Source organism: Elephantulus edwardii, unplaced genomic scaffold, assembly GCF_000299155.1.
Source record: "Elephantulus edwardii isolate Elephantulus edwardi_28Jun2011 unplaced genomic scaffold, EleEdw1.0 scaffold00278, whole genome shotgun sequence".
Classification (NCBI taxonomy): Eukaryota; Metazoa; Chordata; class Mammalia; order Macroscelidea; family Macroscelididae; genus Elephantulus; species Elephantulus edwardii.
The window spans coordinates 2,206,209-2,223,435 of NW_006400028.1; the positions used below are offsets into that span (position 1 = coordinate 2,206,209).

Genomic DNA, 17,227 nt, shown 5'->3' on the forward strand with positions numbered 1-17,227 from the left:
TGGGAGGGTGGAGGGATGGCGCAGGAGAGGAAGGCCCTCTATGAGGTGGATTGATTCAGTGACTGGGATAATTGGGATGGGAGTATCAGAGACAGTGCGATTGGCGCAGGACAGAGTGGAGTTTAGGGCTGTTGTACATAGGGTCGCTATGAGTCGCAGGCGACTCGACGGTACATAACAACAACAACAACAGTCATTGCCCAGGTCTCTGATGCATAGCAAGCAATTGTGAAGACTATGGCCTGTATCAGACATGCCTTAGTCTCCATACTGACATCGTTGCTCTTCAGTACTCTGGAGAGGCCCCTGACAGCCGACTTTCCCAATGCAATTTGTCTCTTGATTTCCTGGCTGCTGGTTCAAGAGTGTTGATTTGGAGCCTAGCAAACTGAAACTGTTAAGAATCTCAATCTCTTCACCATCAATAATGACAGGCTTGCAAATATAGTCAGAAATACACAACCAGGAGAAATAAAATCTACAAATGGGACTTTTAAAAATTACATTCCAAGATTATACTGTTAGGGATCAGATCTATAGTTAGTTATTAGAGAAGTTTCTCTGATCATGTAGGACACCTTTTTACAATAGAGTATAAAAAAACCCCTACAGACTAGGAAAAAAACCCTGGCAGTAACATCTCAAATAATGGAAATTTACAGATTACAGGCCTTCACAAGAAAAGGCTTTTAACCCAATAACAAAATGGGCAAAAGACATGAAAATACTTTTCACAGAGGAGGACATTAGGATGGCCAACAGACACATGAAGAAATGCTCAAAATCACTGGCTATCAGAGAGATGAAAATCAAAATAAGTGAGATGCCATCTCACTCTAATAGCAGTAGCCAAGTTTAACAGGACAGCATACAATAAATGGTGGAGAGGATGCGGAGAGATTGAAACTTTGATGCACTGCTAGTGGGACTGTAAAAGGGTACAACCACTCTGGAAGGCAGCTTGGTATTTCCTCAAAAAGCAGAACATAGATATTCTATATGATCTAGCTATCTCACTGCTAGGAATATATCTCAAGGAAACTAGAAGTGAGACATAAACACAGATATATGCACCTACGTTCATAGTGTTATTCACGATAGCAAGAAAATGGAAAAAATAAAAATACTCATCAAGAAATGAATGCAATGAGAAATTGTGGTACACTCACACAATGTAATACTATGCAGCACTAAGGAGCAATGATTTAGTAAAATAATATGCAACATGGGAGAATCTAGACAGCATTATGCTGAGTGAAATAACACAATCTCATAAGGACAAATACCATAGAAGACCATTATTGTAAAATAGAAGGATAACTAGTCAGATAAATGTCAAAAAGGAAAACGAGAAAAGATGTAGGAAGTGGGAAAAAAAGGAAAGGGTAGAAATCATTAGACTATCACAATTTTGTGGGAGAATGGGAATAAAGGGATAAGGAAGATTCAATGGGGTCTTGAAAAGACAGGGTAATAGTAGGTATAGATCAATAGTAATTAATTCTAGAAATACAATGTATATGAAAGATTATATAAAACAACAAAAAATCCTAAGCAGGAGAAGGGGACAGGGAAAAGATGCACATCAGAGCTGTATCCTCTTTGCATATCTGTCCTATCTGTGTGTAGAGAAAATCATTTGAGAAGGTCGATTTTATGAAGAACATGTTTTCAGGACTGGAGAAAGACTCATCAGCAACCTGCATTATGTAGATGACACAACCTTGATTGCTGAAAGTGAATACTTGTAATGCTTGCTGCAGAAGGCCAAAAGCTACAGCCAAGGGAGCTCTGGTGGCCTAGTCGCAAGAAGCTGCACTGCAATCCCAGAGGTACACAGTTCAGATCCACTAGATGCTCTGTTGGAGAAGGAAGGGCAATCTCCTCCTGTACCAGTCAGATCTGATTTGATGGTACACACACAACAATAATTTAAAAAAAAAAGAAAAAAGAAAACAAAATTCCTCACCACTGGCCAAAAGATAACATCATGTCAGAGCAATGACTGAAGTTGTCAATAACCTCATCTTAGTTGGATCTACAATCAATATCTCTGGTACCAGCAGACAAGAAATCAAAAGATACATTGCGTTTGGTAAATCTGTTGCAAAGGACCTTTCCAAGGTAGTAAAGAGCAATGATGCCAGTTGAAGCACTAAGGTGCACCTGATCTTTTCAATTACTCCTTATGCATCTGAAAGTGGGACAATAAATAAAGATGACAGAAAAAGAATTGATGTTTTTGAGTTGTGATCTTGGAGAATACTGACTATCCTATGGACTGTCAAAAAAACAACCAATACATTTTGGAAGAAAGTGCAAACAGGTGCTTCTTAAAGGCAAAGATGGTGAAACTGTGCTTTACATACTTTAGGCATATTGTTAGGAACTTTGGGAAAAGATATCATGCTGGGAAAGATGAAGGGTCAGTGAAAAAGAGGAAGTTCATGGAGGTGGATTGATCCAGTGACTGTAACAAATGGATTTAAGGACAGCAGAGAAAAAGGCAGGTTCAGATCCGCTGTAGATACCCTTGATGTAGGTATGCTTTGATGGCCCCTACCAACAACAACATCAATAATACATAATCAACTTATTTATTTTTAATTTTTTGTCTGTTTCCTCTCACTAGAATGTAAACATTATGATGTCAGTACTTAATCAGACCTAAGCACTACGCCCTACCCAAATCAGAATTCAGGCAGAAGGGATTTTCATTCATTAGGGTATCCTCGGCATCTAGAAAAGTACATGAGAGAATATGCTTGGGTTGAATCAAAGAATGCATAAGAAAAGAATGTTAAAAATTAGGAATGTTACTTAGTTGCAGGTTATAAAAATATTAGAAAATTTACCAAAGGAGTTAATTTTATGTAGGTCCTTAGTATTAAAACACATGCTTATATTATAGAAACCTGTTTGTCCTATGATAGTTTCTTGGAGTCAGTGAACTAAACCAAATTGATAATTTTAAATCCATTTAATTTCCAACATTCAGCTTCCAATTGAAGTATCTTTCTCTTTAATTTCTTCACAGGGAAAAAAGCTCCAGAAAAGTAAAAAGTGCAAATTACCTATATAACTCAGTTGTAGAGTATTGAACAGTTAACTAATACATACAAGTCTATGTTGCTATAATTCTTTCTTTTCCTGCCTAATTTTTGTTTTGTTTTTACTCTCTTCAAGATCTCATTTTGTCTGAGATTATTGCAACTAATACTGATGAAAGCAGCCTCTGGATGCCACAAATGGAGCTATTACCAGAGACATTCAGAGCTATTGAGAATGGTGTCAAGATGCTGAGTAAAATTAGCATCTATTTGTTTGAAGACAGGAAGAAACGAATGAGAATAAGAAGTAAGGATGCTATAAGACATTGAAAATAGAATTATGTTGTGTTTTTTTTAAATGCTTTGAAGGTAATTTCCCTTTTTTATTGTGATTTTAATGGAAGTTTACAGAGGAGTTGGATTTTCATTAATTCATTGTTACACATTTTTCTCCTACCTCCCACTGTTCACATTTAAAAAAAAATTCCTTCATTGTTGCATAATAATCTCTCTTCTCATCAACCCTCCCCCAGTCCACTTTACAATGCATCTCTTATTCTGGACTGTTGTCATAGCAATAGTACCTGACAATATATTCTTTTTAAACAGTTCTTTTTTTTAAAAAAAGTATTTTATTCCAAAAGCTCTGTAAATGTTCATTAAAATTAATAGAATTATGTTTTTTTTAAAAAAAAACACCTTTAGTGATGTATGTCATATCTAGTGCTGCTATAACAGAAATACTACATAGGGATGGCCTTAACAAAGAGAAATTTATTCTCTCATAGTTTAGGAGATTAGGGAGCTTTGGTGGCCTCGTGGTGAGGACCCACACTGCAATCCCAAAGGCTTGAGGTTTGAATCCACCAGCTGTTCTGTGGGAGAAGGATGGATGCTCTCCTCACATGCGATTTACTGCATCTGAAAACATGCAGGAGGGTCAGCTATGGGTTCGTTCCCACTCTGCAGTGCACAACAAAAACAGTAATAGTTTAGGAGGTTGTTGTTGTTGTTAAATGCTGTCGAGTGGCAGGCAACTCTTAGCGACCCTATGAAGGAGATTAGAAGTCAGAATTCAGAGTGCTAGTTCTAGTGGAAGGTTTTATGTCGCTGTCAGTTCTGGAAGAAGTTCCTAGTTTTCTTCAGCAGTTGCAGTCTAGGCATTCCTTGGAGGTCTACAGATGTCTCTGTTTCCCTTTGTCAGTAAGTTTCTCAGCGCATGAACTTGCACTCAAAAAAGTTGTGCTTTCCTTCTGGCTTTTCTGTCTTGGTTATATTGAGATCTCTCCTTTCTGCTTGTTTCTTTTCTCCTTCTGTTTCTTTTGATTTAAAGGTGTTACAGGCCACATCCCAGAGAAACTCTCTCTTCATCCGATCAGGTCTCTAACATCCTTAAGGATTCCCATCCAAGCTAATCGTAACTGATTGACTAATGATATCTTGGCTCAACCGTGGGAATGACTACATTGTTATATAAGATTGCCTCATTAAATCATAAATCATAAAGACATATTGAGAATCTTAGCCTGGGCAAATTGGAATCTATTTTAAGGGGATACAATTCAATCCATGACAATTTATTATAAATAATCACCATAAAATTCACCTTTCTTAAATGTACAAGTTAGTGGTTTTGACTAAATTTATAGCATTATGCAATGATCATCACAATTAAATTTTAGGACATTCTTCCATTCCCAAAAGATACCTCATATTCATGAATTCTCATTCTCATTGCAGTCCCACACAATCTCTATTTTCTGTCTCAGTAACTTTGTTTCTGGGTACTTAATATTAATGGAATCTTTGTATGACCTCTTTTTAACCTGCATTAAGGATTTGAAGTTTATCCATGTTATAGAATAATATATCAGTACTTCATTTCTTCTCATTTCCAAATAATATCCCATTAGATAGTTATATTATCTATGTTTATTCACTGGCCAGTTTGGTATACTTTGGATTGTTTATACTTTTTCACTTTTATGAGCATATACATGCTTTCATTTCTTCCCCCATACAATCATTCCAATTCATTATTTTTTTCTAAAATTAATCATAGTTGGATCGTGGCCACCATTACCTTGTCTTTTCAGGTTTCCACCAGATCTTTCCCATTTCTATTATCACCTCTCTTCACCCACCAAATTGTACAACCCTGTGGTTTTGCCCCTACCCATCCTCACTCCTCTGCTCCCACCTCTTCCCCCCTTGGATTCCCATACATGTTTACTGATTATCTTTCTATTTTTATATTAATGCTCTTATGCAATATTTGTCCTTATGAGAATGAGTTAGTTCACTCAGCATAAAGCTCTTCAGTCTCTCACAAGTTAGGTAGTAATTTTATAAATCATTGCTCCTGTGTGCTGTGTAGTATTCCATTGTGTGAATGTACCATAATTTCTCAATCTATCTGGTTGTGGTTAGACATTTAAGCTGTTTCCGTATTCTTATGAAGGTAACACTGCTATGAACACTGGTGTACATGTTCTAATTTCTAATGTTCTCCATTCTCATTTCCTTGGGGTATATTTCTAGCAATGTTATAGCTGGATCTTACAGAGTTTCTATGCTCAGCTTTTTGAGGAAGTGCCAAACTGCCTTCTAGAGTGGTTGTACCATTTTAGAATCCCACCAAGAGTGTATGAGAGTTCCCGCCTCTCCACATCCTCTCCAACATTTTATTGCTTGCTATTCTGTCAAACGTTGCCACTGCTATTGAGATGAGATGGTATCTCACTGTGGTTTTGATTTGTATCTCTTTTATCACCAGTGATTTTGAACATATCTTCATGTGTCTGTTGGTCATATGAATGTCTTCCTCTGTGAAAAGTCTTTTCTTATTTTTTGCCTGTTTTGTAATTGCTTTATCAGTCTTTTTCTTATGGAGGCCCAGGAGTATTCTGTAAACTTTTTGTTATGAGATCTTTGTCTGAAATGGTATTGCCAAACATTTTTCTCCAGTTGGTAAGTTTTCTTTTTACTCTGTCGGAAAATGTTTTTATACACACAGGGATTTAATCTTTAGAAAGTCCCACTCATCAATTTTATCCTCTCCAGATTGTGCATTTCTGGCTGTATTTGTCAGACTCTTTCTACTACAGACCTTCTAACTTTTGTCCCAGTTTGTCTCTTTATATACTTCCAAGTCTCTTTCCCACCTTGAGCTGATTTTTGTGTATGGTGTGATTGATATATAGATCTTTTTTCAGTAGGTAGCAGTCCAGTTTTGCCAGCACAATTTGTTGAAAAAGTTGTCATTTCCCCAATTGATAGGTTTGGTTTCCTTGTCGAATATCAGTTGACCATAGATTTACAAGTCCATTTCTGGGTTCTTCATTCTTTTCCATTGATTTATGTGCCTGTCACTGCACCAGTACCATGCTGTTTTTGGTTACTACCACTGTGTAGTATGTTTTGAGGTCAGGGAGTGCTATGCCTCCCACTTCATTCTTCTGTTCTTCAGAAATGCTTTGCTTATTTGGGGTCTCTTTCCTCTCTAAACAAACATGACAATTTCCTTTTAAAATGAATTTAGTATCTGTATTGGAATCACATTGAACAGGTAGACTGCTTTTTGGTAGGACTGTCATTTTCACTATAGAGAGCCTTCCTATTTATATGAACAGGGAACATTTTCCTATTTCTTTAGGTCTTATATTGTTTCTTGCAGAAGTGTTCTGTAGGTTTCTTTGTACAGGCCTTCTGTATCTCTAGTTGGGTTCATTCCCAAGTATCTCAATTTGTGGTTGGCTATTGTAAATTGTATCGCTTCTTGGTTTCCTTCTCTGTGCTTTCTTTGTTACTGTGGAGGAATCCCACTGACTTAGATATTGATCTTGTAGCCTGCCACCCTACTAAATAGGTTCACTAGCTCTAAGACTTTTCAGTTATCTTGGAAGTAGAATTTCTGGGTCAAATGGTAAGTTTATATTTAATTTTTTAAATTCAAACTGGCTTCCAAAGTGATTGTACCATTTTATAGACTCATCAGAAGTGTTTAAAGGTTACAGTTTTGTCATATCTTATTATTGTCTGTCTTTTTTAATTATAGTTATTTCTAGTTGGTGTGAAGTAGCTGTTTTTTATTTGTTGTCCAGTTAATTATGACTCACAGTGACCCAAGAATAATAGATCTGAATCTTTTCCTATTATGTGCCATCTTTATGATCTGTCATGCTCCAGCCCATTGTTATGCTGTTGTTAGGTGCTGTCAAGTTGAGTACGACTCATAGTGACTTTATGGACAACAGATTTGAACCCTGTCCTATCCTGTGCCATCCTCACACTTCCTGACATACTACAGCGCATTGTGGCAGTCATTGTGCCAGTCCACCTGGTCAAGGGTCTTCCTCTCCTTTGCCAACTCTCCGCCTTTCTGAGCATCATGTACCTCTCCAAGGAACAGTCCCTCCTAGCAACATGCCCAAAGTATGTGAGGTGAAGCTTTATCATCTTTGCCTCCACTCTCGCTGCACTTTCTCCAAGATACATGTATTTGTTCTTTTGGTAGTCCATAGGCTATTCAGTACTCTTCTCCAACACCACAATTCAAAGACATCAATTCTTCTTCAGTTTCCTTATTCATTGTCCAACTTTTAGATGAATTCAAAGTAATGGAAAATATCTTTACTTGGATCCGCACACCTTAGTCTTTAACTTGACATCCTTGTGCTTTAGTACTTGGGAGAGGTACTTGACAGCCAATTATCCTAATGCAACACGTCCTTTGATTTCTTGACTGCTGCTGCCATGAATATTGATTGAGGATCAAACAAAATGAAGTCACTGACAACTTCAATCTTTTCAATCTTGAAGGAAGACCTCCAAGAAGATGGATTGACACAGTGATTATAACAATCAGCTCAAGCATGTTGGAGATTGTGAGGATGGCGTAGGATAGGGCATGGTTCAGATCTGTTGTTTTTAGTGTCATAGTAGACTCAACAGGATCAGGCAACAATAACAACAACAACAAAGGATTCATGTGCAGGTTTTTTGGTATGGACATATATTTCCAGACTATTCTTTCAAAGTACCATCTTATATTCTGACCCGGATTTTTGCAGAAAATTGGACATTTACATAATATATAGAAGCAGCTATGGATTTTGATTCCTTCTCTCTCGCTGACATTTGATTTTGTTGGCTTTTTGATTGTTCAGTGAAGTCTAGAAGTCTATGTAATCCTATAATAAGTGACAACTAATGTGTCTGCTGCTTAGTTCTAAATTATTTTTTTATGTTTCTATATATTAGATCCATTTCCCTCCTTTCTTGTTCTGTACTATTGAATCGGATCTGATTGGCACAGGAGGAGATGGCCCCTCCTCCAGCAGAGCATCTGATGAATTCAAACTGTGCACCTTTGGGATTGCAGTGCAGCTTCTTGCCACTAGACCACCAGAACCCAAAAATTAAAAGACAAATTGCTTTGAAAAAGTGAGCTGTCAGAGCCATCTCCAAAGTACTGAAGAACAATGATGTCTATCTGGAGACAAAGGTGTGCCTGATCCAGGCCATAGTCTTTCCAATTACTTGCTATGCATCAGAAAGCTGGACAATGACTATGGATGGCAGAAGGAGAATTGATGCCTTTGAGCTGTGGTGCTGAAGAAGAGTATTAAATATAACATGGTCAGGTAGGAGAACAACAGGTTCATCCTAGAGAGGTTGGGACCAGGCTGATCCTTGGAGGCAAGGATTCTGAAGATTCATCTGACATAATTTGGACATGTCGGAAGGTGGTACCAGTCCTTGTAGAGGGACATCATACTTGAGCAGGTGGAAGGACAGCACAAGAGAGGAAGACCCTTGATGAGAGGGATAGATTCAGTGACTGGGGAAATGGGGGTAGGTGTGTCAGAGACAGTAGGATTGGCACAGAATAGAGCAGGGTTTAAGGCTGTACATAGGGTCGCTATGAGTCGCAGGTGACTTGATGACACATAACAACAATATATTTTATAAAAATAAATATGTCTTGGGGAGGGTGCAGCCAGAGTTTTCTTTGGAGGCAAGAATGATGAGCCTTCGCCTCACATACGTTGGGCATGTTGCTAGAAGGGGCTATTCCTTGGAAAGGGACATGATTCTTGGAAGGGTGGGGTGTCAATAAAGGAGTGGAAGACCCTTGATGAGGTGTATTGACATGGTGGCTGCAGCAATGAGCTCTAGTGTGTCAGGAAGTGTGAGGCTGTCACAGGATAGGATGGGGTTCAGATCTGCTGTTTATAGGGTCTCTCCATTCGAAGGCACCTAACAACAACAACAACAATATACACTTTGTTGTTTTTAGGTGAGAAAATTTGCTAAATTTACAACTCTACTATTACAGATAGCCTCGGACATGTTTGACTTTTGTCTATTCATTTGTGACCATTTTGGGAAAAGAAAATCAAGGTCCGTTTTTATTCAAGAGAGATAGAAAGGTCAGGTAGGAATCTAAGAAAATGGGAAACCTTTTGCTTATTTCTAATTACAACCAGCTGAGGTCATGGATGAATTATTTTCTAAACTCTGGAAGCAGTGTTCCAGGTGACTATGGAAAAAGTTTTTTCTTTTTTCTCTCATTATTTTAAAATAATAATGTGTATTTGTGAAGTTAAAGTTTTCCAGTGAACCTTTATCCTATGTGTATTTACTAATTTGTTGTTGTTGTTGTTATGTGCCATCAAGTTGCCTGAAGTTCATAACGACCTTATACACAATAGCTCTGACTCTTGCTCTATCCCAAGTCTGTCTCATCATCCCTGACATATCTACCCCCATTAAGCCAGTTACTGTGTCAATACATCTCATACAGGGTCTTCTTCTCCTGCTCTGTTCCTCCATACAAGCATGATGTCCTTCTCCAGGGACTGGTCCCTCCTGACCATATGCCCAATGTATGTCAGACAAAGCTTCAAAATCCTTGCCTCCACGGAGAAGGAAGCCTGGTCCACCCTCTCCAGGATAAACTTGTTTGTTCTCTTGGCAGGCCATAGTATGTTCAATACTCTTCAACATTACAACTCAAAGACATTAATTCTTTTGTCAACTCTAGTAATTGTCTAGCTCTCTGATGCATAACAAGTAATTGAGAAGACCATGGCCTTAATCAGGCACACCTTAGTCTCCAGACTGACATTGTTGCTCTTTAGCACTTTGGAGAGGTTCCTGACAGCAGCTTTCCCCAGAGCAATTAATTTTTTTTATTTTTTTGGCTGTTGGTGCCAAAAGAGTTGATCGTTGATCCAAGCAAGCTGAAATTGTTAACAGCATCAATCTCTTCTCCATCTATTGTGGTGTTGCCAATTGGCTCAGTGGTGAGAATCTTTCTCCTCTTAATGTTGAGCTTCATCACTATTATATTTCTCTAGAAACATTCCTAGGATCAAATGCCTCGGAGATTTTTTTAGAATCTTTCTCCTCTTAATGTTGACCTTTAATCCATATTGAAGACTGCAGTCCCTGACCTTCTGCAGCAAATGCCTCCTCAGTATCTTCGAGCAAGATTGTGTCCATGTCATCTGCATAACATAGGTTGTTGATGAGTCTTCCTCCAGTCTTGATGGTGCATTCTTTCCCATAAAGTCCAACCTCCCAAATTATCTGTTCCTCATATAGTTTCAAAAGGCTGCATCCCTGATGCATTCTTTTCCTGATTTTGAACCATGAAGTGTTTCCCTGCTCTGTTCTGATGACTACTCTCTGGTCCAAGTATAGGAACATAATCAAGTGTTCTGGGATTCCCATTCTTCTCAAGGTTGACCATAATTTGTTGTGATCCACACAGTCAAATGCATTTGCATAGTCAATGAAACACAGATAGACATTCCTCTGGTACTCTTTGCTTTTAGTCAAGATCCATCTGGCGATAATGCCTCTGCTGCCATGGCCTCTTCTACACCCATCCTATATTTTTGGTAGTTCTTGGTTGATGTACTGTACTTGTCATTTTTGGATAATCTTCAGCAGGACTTTGCTTGAGTGTGATAACAGTGGTTGATCGATAATTTCCACACTCTGTTGGGTCACTCTTTTTTCCCGCCATGTGATATCTTTATTATTATTATTTTATACTGGTTTACATACAGAGTTCATAAAGTTTGTATACATTGTTTTATTTTTTAAATTTATTAATTTTAATGCACATTTACAGAGACTTAGGGTTTCTAGTCATTCATTGTTGCACTTTTCTCCCTGCCCAATTCACTCTTCTCCTTGAAAAGAAAAAGTCTTTCATTGTTATGCAATCCCTCCCCCCAAGTCCACTCCACAATGTAGTCTTCACTCTGGACTTCTGTAATGACAAGAATACCCATTCATATATACCTTTTAAACAGATCTCTCCCTCATCTGTTTCAATGCAATATACCTCATTCCTCCTTTCTTTTTCTGTCTTCTCTCAACCCTGATGTCAGTCCCATTTTATAACAGTGGCCCTAAGCTATATTTGTCCTTTTGTGTCTGAGATATTTCACTCAGCATAATGTCTTCCAGGGTCATACATTTTGCATAATATTTCATGAGTTCTTTGTTTTTCAGTGCTGCATAGTATTCCATTGTGTGGATATACCAGAGCTTCTCTATCCATTCTTTTGTTGATGGGCATGTGGGTTTTTTCCAGCTCTTTGCTATTGTGGAACAAATCCACAATAAACATGGGTGTGTAGGGTCACTCTTTTTTGGAATGGGAACAAATATGGATCTCTTCCAGTCTGTTGGCAAGGCAGTTATCCTCCAGATTTCCTGGTACAACTTGGTGAGGATGTGCATGGCAGCATCTGTCTGTTAAAATATGTTAATTGGAATTGCATCAACTCCTGGGACCTTGCTTTATGTCAATTCCTTCAGAGCAGCTCGAACTTGCTCCTTCATCACTAATGGCTCTTGATCATTTGTTATTTCATTAAATTCTTCCATGTCACCCTGTTCCTTTTGGTACTGTGACTCTGTGTACTCCTTCCATATTCTTTTAATGCTTCCTGGATCATCCAATATTCCGCCCATAGCATCCTTAAGTACTGTAACTTGAGGCTTGAATTTGTTCTTCAGTTACTTCAGCTTTAAGAATTGTCAAAGGATGTGAAATGCTATGTTGTTGTTGTTGTTATGGGCTGCCAAGTCACCTGCAACTCATAGCAACCCTATGTAGAACAGCCCTAAACCCTGCTCTGTCCTGTGCCAGTCTAACTGTCTCCAACACACCTACCCCCATTACTCCAGTCACTGAATCAATCCACCTCATAGAGGGTCTTCTCTCCTGTGCTTTCCCTCTACCCTCTCACATATGATGTCCCTCGCCAAGGACTGGTCCCTCCTTGCAACATGTCCAGAATATGTCAGATGAAGCTTCCGAATCCTTGCCTCCAAGGAGCAGCCTAATTTATCCCTCTCTAGGATGAACCTGTTTGTTTTCTTAGCAGTCCATGATATATTCAATACTCTTCTCCAGCACCACAGCTCAAAGGCATCAATTCTTCTGTTATCCCTAGTCATTGTTCAGCTCTCTGATGCATAGCAAGTAATGGTAAAGACCATGGCCAGTCTCAGGTGCACCTTAGTCTCCAGAGTGACACCATTGCTCTTCAGTACTCTGGAGAGGTCCCTAACAGCAGACTTTCCCATTGTGATACATCTTTCAATTTCCTGACTGCTGATGCAATGTATATCAATTTTATGAACTTTGTATGTAAACCAGTATAAAAAAAGAAAAGAAATGCCAAGGGACTTTGGCCTTTTTGGTTTTCTCACTCCAGCTCTTTGCACTTTTTATTTTAATACATTGCTTTGTCTTCCCGAGTTGCCCTTTGAAATACTCTGTTTCACTCCTTAATTTCCTGATTTCTTCCCTTTGCTTGGCTTCTTGGCTCTCTAGTAAGATATTCAGTTCTCTGCTAACATCCATCTGGGTCTTTTCTTCCTCTTGTCTCTGCTTTCTTCATAAATTACATTCTTGATATCCTCCCAGAGCTCATCGAGTGTTCATTAGTGTTCAAAGCCTCAAACCTGTTCCTGACGTGATTTTTAAATTCAGGTGGGATAGAGTCAAGGTCTAAGTTTGGTTCATGTGGATTTGATTCCTTTTTTTTTTTTTACTTACCCTCTAGCCACAGGTGATGCCAGAACTAGATGTTTTTTCTTTTGTTTATTCCATGATTTTAGGCTGCTTGTACACCAAGATGACTCCAATATGAATTCTACAGTTCAACTTCCTTTTTTCTTCTCTGGGAATTCATAAGTTGCTGATTCCTTCCATCCTCCCGCATAGTGTTGAGCACTGTTAAAGCCTAAAGATAGTGCTGTGTCCAAAGCCTTCTTGCTTCTCACCCCAGCAAAACAAGAAAACACTAGATTGTCCGATTCAGATGGCTTTACTTCATTGTACTTGTCTTTAAAGTCTCTTGCATTCATTTGTAGAGCCTGGCCTACCTCATCCAATGGTATATTGATGGACCCAGGAATTTTTCCAGACTTAAGAATTTCCCATATTTCTCTCACATCAACTAACATAACGTTTTTGGAAGTCAGCAGGCTTTTAAGTTCCTTGTAAGTGATTTCTTTAGAAACAGCAGTAGAAAAATTTGTACCAGCTTCCATTTATTGACTTCAAGCCCGAGAGCGTGGCTTCCGCTGACCTGAAGACCGCGCTGCGCACACTCCATAGCAGCAGTCCCGGCCGCCTGATTCCATTTTCTTTAGCTTTAGTTTGAACTTGCATATGAGGAGTTCATTGTCTATTCCACAACCAGCACCTTGCTTAGTTTTCACAGCTGATATTGAGCTTTTCCAGCGATTCCTTCTACAGATGTAGTCGATCTGATTCCTGTGTGTACCAACAGATGAAGTCCATAGTCCATGTGTATAATCACCATTTATGTTTCTTATAAAAAATATTTGCAACATATAAATCACTGATTGTACAGAATTCTATCATTCGATCCCCAGCCTCATTTCTGTCACCAAGTCCACAATTTGCAACTACTTCTTCCTTGTTTCCTCCCTTTGCATTCCAGTCACCATTATTATGAATGTGTCTCAGTTGCAGTAGTAAAAATGGGAATCCACTAATTTAGATGACATTGAAGCTTAAACATAGAGCACAATGCAAAAGAAGAAATGCAACCTCATATGTTGTTTTGTTTTGTTTTGTTCTTCCAGCAGCTAGAGGTACTTTATGGAAATCTTGGAAAGAAAGAGTTATAAAGCGACCTGCAACAGCTCATGCTTTAAGACCACATCGGATGATTAATGATGAATTTGCAACAAAAACAAAGGTTTCTGAAATCCAACATATGCTGCAGGAACTTGTAAACTCTTCAATGTTTACTAAAATGGAAAACAGTGCTATTGAATACATATCAACAACAATAGTAAACCTTTCTAAAGCTTTGAGTATGGTAAATGAAGAGTTAAAAACTGGTTTTCCAAGTGCCAGTGGGCTGATAGATGAAAAAGGAGAAACTGAAAAGGAACTGTCCTTTAATATAATACAAGATCTTAGTGAAAAAAATGAAATGCTTCAGCAGGAACTTCAAAATGCAGAAGAAAAATGTGAGCAACTTATCCGTGCCAAATATCTTCTAGAAAATAAATTACAAATGTATACAGCATCATCCTTGAAATCTCAGTCCTCTTTGCCCAAAGCTGAAGATGTAGGGGAAAATATAGATAGTATTTTGGCCAAGGCACTAGAAAATGTAGATGAGACCCACAGGAAAGGAAGCTCGAGCTCTTGGATCAAACAGGAATCAGTTAGTTTATCTACAGGTCAAATGGAGAAGGCTTCAAATTTGACTGGATTACAACAGCGTGCTTTCTCTGAGAAAAAACGCAAAGTATCTTCCAGAGATAAAGCTTATATTCGTAAGAAAAGCAAGGCTGACCGGCATCCACTACAAAAAAATAGGCAAACAGAAAAGGCACGCGGGGAGAAGGCCTCTGGATCAAAACTAAGTAGTGAAAAAGGTGAGCAAAATGTCTTGGCCGAATCTACTCGCTACATTGAGCCACAAGCACTGGGAAAGAAGGAAAGAAAAAGAAAATCATTTCCTGAAGCCAAGTTAAAATTACCTGTTGAATTAGAAAGCCCATCCATCCCTGCTGCTTCCTTCTTTCCTGAAGCCCAATTAAAATTACCTATTGAATTAGAAGGCTCATCCACCCCTGATGCTTCCTTCTCTACTGAAATATGGAGACCAAGGGACAAAAGATTAGCAAGTCATTTGTGGAAAAGACTCAGAGTCAAAGCTTCCTATCAAATGGATGGAAAACAAGTTTCTTCAGAGGTTAAGGAGGAATCTGCCACTGAGTCAGAAGATAAAGAGAGTACACGTGAAAACCTACCAGCACAGCTGCCTGGGCCCATTCAATCTAAAAAAAAGAAAGAAAAGAAACATCACGTCTCTATAGAAATTACCAGAAGTGAAGAAGAAGAAGAGGAAGAGAAAGAGAAAGAGAAAGAAGAAGAAGAAGAAGAAGAAGAAGAAGAAGAAGAAGAAGAAGAAGAAGAAGAAGAAGAAGAAGAAGAAAAAGAAGAAAGAGGAAAGTTAGCCTTCACTAAGCCCATCAAACCTCTAGAACTTGTTAAATCACACTCAGAAAGCACCGAAGACACTTCTAAACCTACCAGCACAGTTGATAAATATGAACAGAAAACTTATGAGAAAAGAACATTAGCCCTCACCAAGCATGTCAAACATCCTGAACTTGTTAAATCACATGCAGGAAGAAGTAAAATCACTGCAGAACCTACCAGTGCTGTGGGCAAACATGAGCAGGGCAATATGGATGAATTTCAGAAAATCATCTTAGCTTTCCTCAAAGAGAAAATTGATAACATTGGAAAGCCTTCTGATAAAAAGACTGTCACGAAGGAGAATTTACTGTTAAAAAAAGTAGAAAGAAAAAGAATAGGACTAATAAAGGCAAAATTGGATGAATATTTTCAAAAGATAGGTGAGATCATTGCTAAAACCCTGAAGAAATACAAAGATGTGAAAAAGGCTGGACAATTTGGAGATAGTTCTGAGAAACAAAAAAAAGGGGTCTCATTTATACCAGGATTAGAGAGTAAAAAATCCTCAACTAGTAGTGCAACAGAGGAAATTAGCACCTTTTTGTCCCACGAGAACATGGACCCAGTGGTTAGCAATGTGCTCCAAATGATCTTGACCGAAGTAGAAAGTGACACAGGCCACCCAGAGAAGGAAGAGTATTTGCAAGGGAATAAAAAAGTTGCTGCCACAGGTTTCAAATATCACTCGCAAGGAGTAAAGATTACTTCAAAGCAGAAGGAGAGTCAAGAGACGAAAAAGAAATATTTGGAGGGTGATAAGACAAGGATCCAGATGAAGGAGGGCAAACCGCTGCATCAGAAACAGAAGCTACTTCAGGAAAAAGAAGTGTGGCATGAACAGCAAAAACAGCAGACTGAGCAAAAAGAAGAGGCCCAAGAACAGCAGGAAACAAGGAAGCTCAAGCTTAGAGAAAAAGTAACACTGTTAATGAACAATGAGCAGATCAAGCAGGTTCAGGAGGAAAAGAGCCACTCAGAACTGACGAGAACATTAGAGAATGAGGAAAAGAAAAAAACTGGGCAAAAGACACAGGACTACATAAATCAGAGGCAGAAAATGGCAGCTCAACTGACTTCAGTGGAAAAACTTGAAGACTCTGAAAACACAGTATCACAAACATCAGTGCTGTTATTATCTGACAATGGCCATTTTCCTCAAGAGAAGAGCACACTGAAAGATACATTCCAATTACTCTCCAGTAAAGAGGTGGGCAAAAATCTTCCTGAAGAAAAGCACCCTGTACCAATCAGTTCTGCCACTTCCAAGGAATCCTCCCTAGCTGGAGTCTTCCCTGTTCATGAAGATCCATCCACAAAGTGGATTTCTGAGCAGGACCAGTCATTGGGGATGACTCTCACTCTTGATCAGGCTCAGTTAGAGGGGCTCACTCATACTACTAAGCAGGCCCAGGCCCTGGGGATCACCCTCACTCCTCAGCAGATTCAGTCAAAGGGTATTAGTCTCACTCCTGAGCAGGCCCAGGCCCTGGGGATCACCTTCAGCCCTCAGCAGATTCAGTCAGAGGGGATCACCTTCACTCCTGAGCAGATTCAGTTAGAGAAGATAACCCTCACTCCTGAGCAGATTCTGTCAGAGGGGATCACCCTCACT

The 17,227-nt window shown here is 38.9% G+C and overlaps 1 protein-coding gene and 1 pseudogene across 1 annotated transcript in view; one reads left to right on the forward strand and one right to left on the reverse strand.

Moving 5' to 3' along the window:
- FAM186A (family with sequence similarity 186, member A) overlaps positions 1–17,227 on the forward strand; it is a 46,739-nt gene that overhangs the window by 8,622 nt on the left and 20,890 nt on the right. The window contains exons 3-5 of the mRNA XM_006900264.1: positions 3,187–3,357; positions 14,202–15,493; positions 15,719–17,226. Coding sequence (XP_006900326.1) covers positions 3,187–3,357; positions 14,202–15,493; positions 15,719–17,226 — 2,971 coding nt within the window. The remainder of the gene's footprint in view (positions 1–3,186; positions 3,358–14,201; positions 15,494–15,718; position 17,227) is intronic.
- Positions 13,245–13,758, reverse strand: LOC102855180 (annotated as a pseudogene).